This window comes from Brachyhypopomus gauderio, chromosome 1 (genome assembly GCF_052324685.1).
Source record: "Brachyhypopomus gauderio isolate BG-103 chromosome 1, BGAUD_0.2, whole genome shotgun sequence".
Lineage (NCBI taxonomy): Eukaryota > Metazoa > Chordata > Actinopteri > Gymnotiformes > Hypopomidae > Brachyhypopomus > Brachyhypopomus gauderio.
Window position 1 is genome coordinate 44,696,584 of NC_135211.1, and position 12,709 is coordinate 44,709,292.

At 43.0% G+C, this 12,709-nt stretch overlaps 2 protein-coding genes across 2 annotated transcripts; one reads left to right on the forward strand and one right to left on the reverse strand.

The window, feature by feature from the left end:
- The first annotated feature begins 61 nt into the window (after positions 1-61).
- Positions 62-8,802, forward strand: LOC143521937 (sodium/hydrogen exchanger 9B2). The gene is made up of 14 exons (XM_077015475.1): positions 62-291; positions 719-801; positions 840-991; positions 1,433-1,637; positions 2,173-2,343; positions 3,272-3,414; positions 3,513-3,640; positions 3,938-4,113; positions 4,551-4,657; positions 4,828-4,977; positions 5,702-5,810; positions 6,096-6,232; positions 7,098-7,281; positions 7,911-8,802. Exons 3-14 carry the CDS (start codon positions 899-901, stop codon positions 7,970-7,972), a joined length of 1,665 nt encoding a protein of 554 aa, XP_076871590.1. The 5' UTR covers positions 62-291; positions 719-801; positions 840-898; the 3' UTR covers positions 7,973-8,802.
- Positions 8,803-9,394: 592 nt separating this feature from the next.
- Positions 9,395-11,914, reverse strand: cisd2 (CDGSH iron sulfur domain 2). Its single transcript, XM_077015519.1, has 3 exons — positions 11,721-11,914; positions 10,837-11,051; positions 9,395-10,382 (listed from the first exon to the last, which is right to left on the reverse strand). Exons 1-3 carry the CDS (start codon positions 11,821-11,823, stop codon positions 10,293-10,295), a joined length of 408 nt encoding a protein of 135 aa, XP_076871634.1. The 5' UTR covers positions 11,824-11,914; the 3' UTR covers positions 9,395-10,292.
- Positions 11,915-12,709: the final 795 nt, after the last annotated feature.

Here is a 12,709-nt window from a genome sequence, read left to right on the forward strand (position 1 = left end):
TCGTTGGCTTTGTTTGTCGAGGACTAGCTTGTCAACTCCGTGCAAGTTTGTAGTTGGCCACCTCTAGCTACCTAATCTTTCCATAGGGCATTCAAAGCCGTTATCCGGTTTTCTGATGGGACTACAGTAAAAGCGACATATATCTGTACGAAGATGTTGTCTTTCATTTAAGATGTAATAACAACGTTGTCTTCCATTTCACTGGCTGGTTCGCTAGTTATAGCTGCGAGATATCGCTTAAACGTTTCTCTAAGAAGGTATCTAGCTAGCAACCAGCCGCATCTCCCGACAGTAAGTAGCTGCTTATCATTACCCTAACCAATAACCAGTGTTATAACCCTCATAATAGGCAGTTCACTGGGCTCTAGTTAGCGCAACAACGACTTTTATGTACAAAAAAATAAACATACAAATAAACTGGGGTTTAGTGCTCACTAAAGGGCGTGATTTAAAACCAGCTGGCAGCATATACAGGTCTAAATGGGGACTAATCCTTAGATTATGGGCGAGTCGCAGTCTCCCTTTAAATAAATACATATCTAGATAATGACAACAACAATAATGGGCTGTCTCAATACAAAGAATATTAGAAATAATGATAAAAAAGTTATTGCCAAATATTGAGAATATAGGCTACTATCTACAGTAAACAGTATAGTGTTACGATGAAAGGCTTCGTCTCACGGACTTAAATGACGACTTGGTGTCTCTGTTGTAGTTTTAGTGTGAACGCCCAGTTATTGAGCAGCTGCGGGAATGCGCTTCACCTGCGGCTGGTGCGCCACCTAACCCTGTGCGCGCCTCCTAACCCTGTGCGCGCCTCCTAACCCTGTGCGCGCCTCCTAACCCTGTGCGCGCCCACCTAACCCAGTGCGCGCCTCCTAACCCTGTGTGCGCCATGGATGGAGTCCCGTCTGGAGCGCATTCCTCCCGCTCCACCTGTTCACAGACGACGGAGGATGAATCTCCTGTAGTGGGGAACCATGCTGAGGTAAGACCTGTTTCATGACACGTGAATGTGGATTTAATGCAGTAGTTTAATGCAGGAAACGCACTTTTAAGCATTCTGCAGGAGTAGTGTAAATGTCTAATGCATATACAAGTTACAGTAAGATTACGTACTCCATGCAGTATGCCCATGAATTTGTACTGTGGTGTGGGTTTTGCCTGGTAACTGCTGCTATGAGGCCCTGGCTCCACTCCTGGTCAATTTGTTTCACTTTTATGGGTATTTTTCCCTGACGAGCCATGATGTCTATGTTTACAGACTTACGAAAAGGGAGCCTTGACTCTGAAAATACAGCCTGATAACACAGGTTCTGATTTAACCCTGTAATCAGACCTGATGACATTTCTCCAAATGGGCGGGGCTAAATGTCACATTTGCTGCTTTGATTTCTGACCTCTGACCTCCTTCACCTTCTGGTTTTAGCATCAGCGTGCCGCTGACCAGACAGTGGTCGGGGATGCAGCCCACCCGGGCCCCCCCCTCCCGGAAGAAGCAGCGCTGGTCCCACGGGTGTCCCGATTGGTCGACGCCTGCACCAACACCGACCGGTCGCACAAGCACTGCGCCTGGTTGCGACGATGGTGTCACTGTCCCCCGCGTGGACGACTCGCTCTCCACATCACTCAAGGTGAGCCTGGGGGGCATGATCTAGAACAGATGTGTGTGAGGATGCACAGGTGCCCCCTTTAACCACCACCGGGTCGATACCAACATTGGCACCAGTCCACAGACACTGGATGGTACCAAAAGATGATAGCAGTGCTGCTTCCCTTTAAGACCTGGATAATTGTGAACAGTTCTGGACTTAATATCAGTCAGCTTCAGCTAACAACTAATGTGGTTGGTTGGCACACGTACAATCATGTCAACCTGATAACAGTACTGTAACTGATAAGAGGTGTGGGTGAGGTTGTTCCTATTGATCTACAGTGTATTGGTTTCACACCAGCGCATACATGGTGGTTTTGGTTGCCAGGAGTGTGAAAACACACACACACACACACACACACACACACACACACACACACACACACACACACACACACCTGTCATCCGTTGGAATGGAAATGAGCTCGTGACACACACCCTGTGTAATAAGCCGTCCATAACTTTGCGTGAGGTTGGTCTGAACATTTCTGTGCTGTGTTCTTCTGTTCCCGCAGTGACCATGGCTGCAGTGTCTTTTGGTGTGGTGTGGTCCATCACTGAGGAGGAGTGTCTCCCAGGGGGGAACCTCTTCGGCGTCTTGGCCGTGTTCTTTTGCGCTGTCGCCGGGGGGAAGTTGGTGGGGGTGCTGCACATCCCCAGATTACCACCTCTGCCTCCACTCCTCGGTTAGACCCCCTGACCCCTGCTCATTTGTCCTGTTTAGATCCCCCTGATCGTGCTCGCTCTCTCTCTCTCTCACTCTCTCTCTCTCTCTCTCTCCACCTTTTCTCCATTTCTTTCATCTCTGTCCAGCCTCTTTCTCTCTCTCATCTTTTGTTTTCTTTTTTTCCGCTCGGTAATCTGACCGCGAGTCACTCCCTGTGTTTTCTTTGGCAGGGTGGTGGGTGTGGTGGTCTGTGCTCTGTTGCCCAACATACAGTGTATGTGCATCGAATTGACAGAATCGCACTGTGGCCTTTTCAAGTTAATACATAAATCACAAAAGTCCTTGTCTTATTCCAGGCCTTTCATACAGACTCTCCTAGCTTCTTATTTTCCATTACTGATCTGATCACACTGCTGCTGTCAAAACCGCACTGCATCATCAGTATGCTGTATCAGTTTCTTAGAAACAAGATCAACTGACTAGGATGATTGAAATCTGTGATCTTTGGTTTATCTACTTAGCAGACATACCACAAATATAAAGCACACACAGATATACGATGCTACGAATGCCTCTGCTGCAAGTTGATGCACTCTACCTTAAAAAATAAAAACTAAAAGTCTCATAACAGTCTCTTCAAAGCTTTTAACTACACTATATAAAACAGAACTGGTGTTGCCCAGCTATTTTACAGTACTAAATAACTTTTTACTTTTACTTTTAAAAGAGGAAAGAGGAGAGCAAGTCTGCACAGTCATTTTCATTATTTTGAAGTTAATATAAAAATAATATTTGCCTTGAACCATCCTGGGAGTGAAACTGAAGTCTCATATATCCTGAATGTGGTTTTGTATGCTCTCACGGGTCCCAGAAGTGTAATGAGTGCTCTGAGGTTTGTTTGGATTCTCAGAGTTTGTGTGTGTGTGTGTGTGTGTGTGATTGTGTAGGCATGCTGTTAGCAGGGGTGATCCTCAGAAACACCCCTGTAGTGACAGATGCTGTCTACATCGACCATCGATGGTCTGCCTCTTTGAGGAACATCGCACTCTCTGTCATCTTGGCCAGAGCCGGCTTGGGCTTGGATGCCAAGGTACGCAGCTCAATGCCATACTCTGTTCAGAGCTGTAGAGCAAGAGTTATGTTCTAATCATTATTGTATGTGCATGTGTGTGTGTGTGTTCGTTCCAGGCCCTCAAGAAGCTGAAAGCAGTGTGTTTGCGTGTGGCCGTGGGTCCCTGTCTCATAGAAGCGTCCACTGTTGCATTAGTTTCGCACTTCCTTATGGGCCTGCCCTGGATCTGGGGGTTTATATTGGGGTAAGGTTTATGCCTGACGGTGCTTACAGCTGCTACATCTCAGCAGCTAAAATCACATTTTTACCTCATCAGTGAAAAAAAAATTGTAGAAATCTGTCAGTAATATTTTAATAAGCATCATAAAATAATATTACTTGTAAACTTGTATGACAGAGTATTTCTGTCTGAATGTTTTTTATGCTGATCTGAGACTAGTTTCTCAGTTCTGCTCTTAGTGGGTGTGATTAGAGTGTGCCGAGGCTAATCTGCCTCTAGGTCAGTTGGTGAGGGGCTCATCCCCGTGGCTGCCTGTTGCAGGTTCGTTCTGGGGGCCGTTTCCCCAGCGGTGGTGGTCCCCTCCATGTTGCTCCTGCAGAAGGAGGGCTATGGCCTGGAACAGGGCATTCCCACCCTGCTGATGGCAGCCGGCAGCTTCGACGATATCCTGGCCATCACGGGCTTCACCACCTGTCTGGGCATAGCGTTCGCTACAGGTACAAGGACATTAGCATCCAGCGGTGTGTTTGGGTGGAGGTCTTATATTGTAGATCAGGGGTGCCCACTTTTCAGTGGGGGGGTACGTCAGATTGGCTACTATGTATGTGAAACAAAATACAACTGTCAGTGCAGATGGACGATAGCCTGTCATTCATCCACTACTTTTTAATGTCATGTAATCTACCCACACTTCCTTCGCAATCGACCAGTAGATCGCGATTGACATATTGGGCACCCCTGTTGTAGATAGTTAGATGTACTGCTCCGTTAGTACTGGGCCTCATAGTTACGTCCTTGTCGAGACGTGAGGTGGTACTACATTCATTCTGTTCTGGCACACTGTAACATTAAGATTAAACACCATCATGTTCATCACCGGTCTGCAGGACTGCAGACACTCGTAGTTAAACGGCCTCTCTGTCGCCCCCTGCAGGCTCCACCTGGTTTAGCGTACTGCGAGGGCTTTTGGAGGTGATAGGCGGCGTGACTGCTGGTGCAGGCCTTGGTTTATTTCTTCGTTTTTTCCCAAGCAGAGACCAGGTACACATGTGGCCCCACGCAGCCTCTGCAGCTCAGTCACACAGAACCGCGCTGTTCTCTCTACGTTTTTGATCAGTATCTGTGTTCCCTCACACGTAGTGGCTGCCGTGGAATGTAGATGAACTGTTTACATGTGATACTGTGATGTCTGGTCTCTGATCCCCATGCAGAAAGGCCTGGTGGGTAAGCGTGCGTTCCTGCTGCTGGGCCTGTGCGTGTTTGCTGTCTTTGGCAGTAACGTCTTGGGCTTCCCAGGTTCTGGGGGCCTGTGCACCCTGGTGCTGGCCTTCCTCGCTGGGGTGGGCTGGCGAACGGCCAAGGTCAGAAGCTGGCATCTCCCTCCCTCCCTCTAGAACTTTCTTTCTTATGTTTTTTCTATGTTTTATGTAGCTATTATTTTCTTTTCTCACCTTACTGCTTGTTTTTCTTACTTTCTCTCTTGCTAGTTTCAGTTCTCTTTTACGATTCGTTTAGTCTCTTACATGCAACTTCACACACACACACACACACACACACACACACACACTCCACTTTAGTCAGTAGTCACACCCTGTGAAAAGATATTTGCACTGTGAAAACATGTCATCTGTATAGTGTCATCTCTGTAGGTTCTTACGATGTTTTACACTTATAAACACACCTTTGTACCATCATTTCTGTAAGTTGTAATCAAATATTTTTCACATTTGTTTATCATATAAGAAATCCTGTACTGCTGTACTAAGACTGAATCGAATAAGCAGATCAGTATTCTCAGAGTTCTGTTTATTTCTTTTCCACCACTATTTGAAAACATTTATAGCCAGTCTGGAAACTTCATTCAAATGTAATCTGGATCACTGTGGGAAATCTGGATAACTGATACTGTTACATTGGACAGAGCACACAGAGTAAAATCATCTGTCTGTCACTGTACCTTGTATGTTGTGAGTTACATTCAGAGTGTCTGCATACCTCCATACCAGCGATATTAATACCACTCTGTGTAACGATAAGGTACATTTGGAATAGCAAGACTGTGTGTTTGTGTGTGTGTGTGTTCAGGTTCCTGTAGAGGACATTGTGGGCAAAGTCTGGGATGTGTTCCAACCTCTTCTCTTTGGTCTAATTGGTGCTGAGATCAACATTGCTGCTCAAGACTCCATCACAGTGGGTGAGTGCATCACACCAAGTCACTGTGGCTTACCCCAGCCACAACAGACACTGTAACCAGTCTGCAATATGTGTTTCTCACACAAGCTTGACCTATGTAAATAGCTTTCGGTCTTTGGCCAAAAAAGAGCAGGTTTCTGTGCTCCTGAAGAGAGCTTAGAGGATCTCACTACCATCAATTACACAGAATTAATGCGTGCGAGAATACTAACTACACAGGAAATGTATGTGTGAGAGATGTGATCTGAGTTCTTGTATTTGTCTGTATGTGTGTGTGTGTTCTCAGGCCTTGGCCTGGTGGCCGTGTGCATCGCCCTGACTGTGCGGATCGTCTTCACCTACGTTATGGTACTTTGTGCGGGCTTCAACTTCAAAGAGAAGCTGTTTATCGCTCTGGCTTGGATGCCAAAGGCAACTGTGCAGGTAAACGATCACTTGAAGCACTTTACTCCAAAATAAAAGACACTCTGTATAAACCAATATGACCAGAGGATTTCATAACGTCCTTAATTAAATGCCTATAATGGATATGAAGGATTTCTTGCTGACTTCTTTAAACGTTTCTGACCTACACTAACTCCATCAAACAACGATAAAGGAAGTAAAACTGTTTCATGCACATCTAAAACCCATTAAGGACCTGACCTCCTTTTATCTCCCACGATCAGTCATCAACAGAGATAGAAAAATGATGAGCAATACCTTGGTAGATAACAGTACATTATCCCATCACTTATACACTCTGATCAAAGTCACCATCAAAAGAACACAGTGACATGCTCAGGCTACTTAACCCGACACATTACACTTCAGTACATAAACTAGAAACTGTTAGAATTATACTGCTGCACACTTTGATAATCAAACTGACATTTATGTTTGCTGTATTATATATATATATATAAGGCTTTAGATAATGGAATAAGCCCTTCTGCTCTCTGTGGGAGGGGGGCCTTATATTAAGTTCAAGATACATTACTATATATACTGTATATTGAACTTTGAAGGTTATAGTTTACTATAAACTAGATACCTGCTAGCTTCTGTTAATATACCCTTCATATTTCAAGAAGACAATGGTGGGTTCACACTGTCCTTCCTCAGTCTTGTAACTGCTTGCCTTTCATGTTTCACTGGAGGTACTGAACTATTTAGTGTTTACCAAACAGAATGCCTTAAAACGTAATAACCAAATATTAGCAATTTAAAATGTTATGAGAAGCAGGAATATCTCATGAATTTCAAGCTCTTGGTATAAATGTGATTGGCTGAATCGCTCTGTCGGCAGGCCGCCATTGGCTCAACGGCGCTGGACATGGCGCGGGGCAGACAGGACAAGACAGCGCAGCTCTATGGCATGGACGTGCTAGCGGTGGCCGTACTCGCCATCCTGATCACGGCCCCCGCCGGCGCCCTGCTCATCGGCCTGTGTGGCCCGCGTCTGCTGCAGAAGCCCAAGAGTCCCAAGTGGGGTGAGATATCACACACACACACACACACACACACACACACGGCCTCCACCTGCTGCACATGCGGCATCATTCATGGTGGTGTGTAAGCAGCATGTGTAGGAACACGTATGGCCACGTGGTGTATTTTCAGACAGTCCGAATCAAACGAACACTTTGTATAGGTATGACGGTGAGAAAGACACCATCAATTCAGCAGTAAAGCTGTGTATCGTCCTTACCATTTTATCCGTGAGACATATTCCACAGTTCATTGAACATATTCCTCCATGTTCTTTTGAATTTCTCTTGCTTATTTACAATTTGCATGACAGGACACCATTGTTTGTTCAGTGTACAGTCTGCTTGATACAATAAAAGGTTCTTAAACTTTATATATCATTCAAAATGAACCGCCAGATGGCACAGGTGTTGAACTAGATCATAAAGTCCACGTGAATTGCCCATCAAAGTTCAGGGACATTTAGAGAACACTATGAGCACTGTGAACAGACTTTCACTTCGAAAGCTACCCTGTTCGGTTGCATGGCAACACTTCCCAGCATAACAGGGAAGGCGGAGCCAGAGTTGTCCTGCAGGGTCCAACTACCCCATGTTTTCAACACACACTGTGTTTGTTTTCTGGATCGCAGCTATGAGTCAGGGGGCGCTGTCTGCATCGGACGCACCGGTCACCTACGAGAGTGCGATATGAGGAACGTCTCCAAACTGATGCTGCCTGAACTCACACGTGGCCATGTCTGGCGGTCATCCTCCGAAATTTGTGTTGGTTTCTGCTACACTTTCTAGGGGGCTTCCTGGACTACTCCGTGAGAATATTCTCTTCAGGGGTGGGGATCACTCTCACTTGGGTTTGGGTCTTGGTGCAACACTACAGTAACTTGCAGAACAACTGCCTACGACTTCAAAATATATCTCAAAGATGCTGGTTCAGCAAAATGGCTTTGATGAATTTAGAGGAATTTGAAAACAAACATGAGTTTTTGCAAAGTAGGCTGTGTTTGCTGTAAGAAGAATGAACTTTATCTTGATCAGGTTTAATGACACCAATATGCAAAACTGTTTTTAACATTCATAGTCATGATGCAAATTTTACAATCTGTCCTACACATCCGTGATAAATACTTCATTGTGATAGAGGTCTTCATTCAGGAACCCTTAGTCAGTAATTACCCTTAGTAATTAGTCAAAGGAATAGTAAAAATTTTAATACTCAATAATAATCAAATATAAATCAAAATGTATAATTGTATGATTTGAATATAAAACCTGTATGAACAAAACATGTCAGTTTTCCTGCTGTAATTAACTTTTGTTAGAACTTGATATGGAAGCAGAAATAACTGTTCTACCTTCCTTTTTTGGGTTGCATTTTTTAACATGTAGTTCAAAGTTGTATCTGACGGGTGTATAAGACCAGAAAATGTGTAGACATTACTACTCTAAGTAGTTTACTTTTTAATTGAAAACATTGCGGCTGCATACAGTAAACTTTTATGAAGTGAATAAAAGTGAACAAAATTATTATATGCTTGGATTTCCTGTGTGACTTCAATTTTGTGTGTTTTTGCACTCATGACAGAGTTGCGAGCCAATGAGCTTAGAATGGTGACCAGTCATGTTGTACAGAGCTGCCAAGACACACTGGTCCAAGAGACCTTGGGACTCAGTTAGAAGACCAAGCCAAGTCCAGCCTCCCAGCACAAACTGGATCGGATGAGAGTAAGAACCAAGAACTTAGCAGAGGCTTGGATGAAAGAGGATTAGATCAGTAGGGGTGTATTTACCAGAAACATTTTCTCAGTTAGATGCTGCGGTGAGAAGATAAAGGTGGGGGGGCCTTCGTACAGTTCCTCCTCACGTCCCTGTATAATGTAAACTAGATCACGGGATGCAAATTATAGTAAAATAAGATTGGCCCTTCAGCCAATCACACACATTCTTTGTGTTTCTACCCTCTAATGTGACAATACATGTATTTGTATCTTTCTAGAAGGGAATTTTTAAATGGTCACTCCAGGGCAATTTAACCTTTAATTCTGAAATGGTTCCATAGTATGGCCATGAATATTTTTTTTTCCTTTTCCCCTTATGTACAAGTAAACTGGAACAGATGTTTGGCCAGTCTGTTAATTTATTCATTAGAAAAATAAGCACATTACAAATCTAACCATATGCCAACTGGACCCAGCTTTAGGCATGAGCTGTAGAATGTGGTTGGCTCCTCACAGTATAAGAGTATTCCAACATGCGTCACACTACACAGTTTGAGACAGGCTGAGATTTAGTGACCTGACAGGTGACATTAATTTTGAACAATATTACATTTATAATAAACATCAGAATAAAGTGCCTCTTGCTAGCCCTTTAACAGGAAAACTATTTATGTAGAATGACAGCAAGTATTGAATATCCTTGATAAATAATTTAATGTTTCAGTACCCCTGTGGTTGACTACTAAATGAAGACATGTTAACAGAAAGGTAATAAAATTAAGCTACTGTTCAAAACATTTCCCCATCATGTACAACAGTTTAAAGAAGTTTAGGATAAGATGTAGAGCTTTTAAAGTGTGGTTTCAGTAGATTGTTTAAGCCACAACCAATCCTTACGATGGCTGGACACGAATAGCTGTGGGCTTTTGAAGGTGAGCAGCAACCATTTGATAAAGAAACGAAGCAACTAAAGGGACAGTTGTACCAGCACAAAGCTCATGTATGAAAGTCACCGTGGTCCAGTTATACTGCACACTTAATCTAAGCAAGATGGCATTAACATTAGAATACAGGTAGTAAAACAGACAAGTAGCAGAAAAAAACCCTCCAGCCACAGCATCTACATTAGACCAATTCTGCAATGACCACGCAGCAATGTGGTAACGCTCTTAAAAGATACAGCAAGCTGGATGAGGAGAAGTGAGCAAAACCTACATTTTACAAAAATAACAAAAAAAGTTTTTTGGGGAAAGGAAGTGAGAGCACCTGTTCTGTTCTGGGCTCAGTGAGAAAAGTGGTTTATAGGATCTTCTTCTTCAGTACGAGTGGCCCGACGTTGTCCCCAGTCAGCTCGTTGTGTTTTATGTGGGATTTATCACAAACAGGAAACTGTAATAAGAATCACAATGCTGCATTTGAAACTTAATGAGTGCACAGGACAAATTTCTTTCTCCCAGTCAAACATATCTGCCAACTTTGCTCAACCTTTGTAAGCTTCTTGAAAACAGGAAGCCAAAAATCTAGACCATGTGTGTGCACATCACTGCACTGCTCCAAGGTCTGTGTCCAGTTAAATCAAACTTCCTCCCTTTGAAGGGCACTTTAAAAAAAGACTTGCCTGGAATATCGGTCATGTCATTTTTAAACTACAGCCAGCAATTCCAACCTAATGAGTCACTATGAAGGCAATAATTGCTTTACTTTAAAAGTGCCAAGAGGGTTTGGCTCTTGTCCAACACAAAACTAGTAAAAACAAGTTGGGTTATATTCCTAATCCTAATTCGGTTTATTTTACATGCAACAATTTTGTACTTCCAGCTGTTCTGTGCCCCATCCTGCTTACCGTTTTAGAACGCCAACATCTGCAATAGCAAACATTTGGGCTTCTTAAATCCTCGATGTCAATCTCATTAACCACTTTGGGGTTTTCTTTTTGTATCTTCAGGTTGATGAGAGAGTCCTTCTGCTTCTTCTTTCTAGGCAAGAAAGGCCTGATGGTAAGGTAGCCCAGCAGGGCCAAAATGCCTAGTAAAGGAAGCAGGCGCAGCCACTCTGAAACTGAGGACACAGTGGAAAAAACTGGGTTAAGCTCAAGGGTCTCCAGGGTTCACCTGGTTCCACTTTGTCAGAACGCAAGGACAGATGCCAACTGCTTAAACTGCAGTCAGCTGTTCTCATTGCTAGACGAAGGTTTGCCTATGTTGCAGAGTTTGAAAGCAAGTCTTCAGGAAAAGGCTTGACACAATTGCTTTCCTTTGACTTCTCGATGTCCTGCACTAAATCCAGACTGCTGCGGTACACAGGTGGGTCAGGAGGGAGGGGTGCGCCTCTGAACAGCAACTCCTCAAGGTATGGGCCAGGTTCCCTGAGGGGACGGAGCCTTCATCGCTTTTCAAGAGGTACCCAACCTGCTGACACTTAAATAATAGGATGCTGCATTTCCCTGCTTCTCCTATGGAGAAACGTTTATTGAAACTTGTTTTATAACTTTTATTATGTCATTCCTTTTTTTAACTACTGACTACCGTAGAAGTTAAATGCAGGAGAAAACTTTCAGTTTGCAAGCTATCCAGTTAACGCTAATGAGTTAAATCGAAGATTATACCAGAAATATGACTTGACATACATATACATGCTAAAATACAAGCACCAGGGATGCATGGAAGTTTGGTGGCTATCACATCTACCGACTATGGTATATCATATATTTAAACATAATATACATACCGGTTAGTCTTGCAAAGCCTCCGATCGTTTCTGGCAGGGGCAGTTTCTTGAGATAGGCTGGAAGCTGGATCTTTATAATCCTCGAAAGAGTGTCTAACACCATGTTGAACGATTGCAGGTTTAATTCACTCGAAGCAAGATATTTCCTGTCACGTCCTACGTCATTGCGTAAGCTTGGGTCTGCAGTCGTGACGTTACCGTAGAGATTTACGCTATTGGTGGAAAACAATAGCGTAGAACACAGTAGTGAATACACGCTAGTGGACGCTGCAGCGCAAAGGACGAAAACCCACGAACCAATCAGCGTTCGCAGAGTTGGTACGTTTCTATTGGCCAAAATCTTTAAATACGTCTTTAAATAAACACATGCATGTACCGTACGTTTACACAAACACATAACTAAAACAGTAATCAGCTATTTCAGTGACCTGTTTGTGAGGCATGTCTGGCCCTTGGGCACAGTTTGGAGGTCGTGCCTTTCTGGAGCAGAAACATTAACTGTGAATTGATACAGTTTTGTTAGCCCATAAATATTTAACCACATTTTCTCCAGTGCTATATATATATGTATATATATATATATATATATATATATATATATATATATATATATATATATATATATATATATATATATACCAGACAAGCTGGTAATTAGTCGAGATATAGAATGTGAAGTCAACCAAAATCTTTGATTAGGAATTTCTCTAGAATTTTAGATAAGAAAACTGGAATAACTTCATGAATATATGAAATACGAATCGATATTATTTCATATTTTGTGAAATGCATTAATATAAGTACTCAAAACTGACATGTTTTGCAAATTGAAAAGGGATCCAATTTTTATCTGATGTTTCACAAAGGACTGCATTTCCCATCATGCCTTGCATTATTGGTCTCATGCAAACTGCCCTGTATCACTAATAGTTTATTCGGTTGAATTTATACGTTACAAATTAAAATGTCAAGCCTAAATATATGTATTT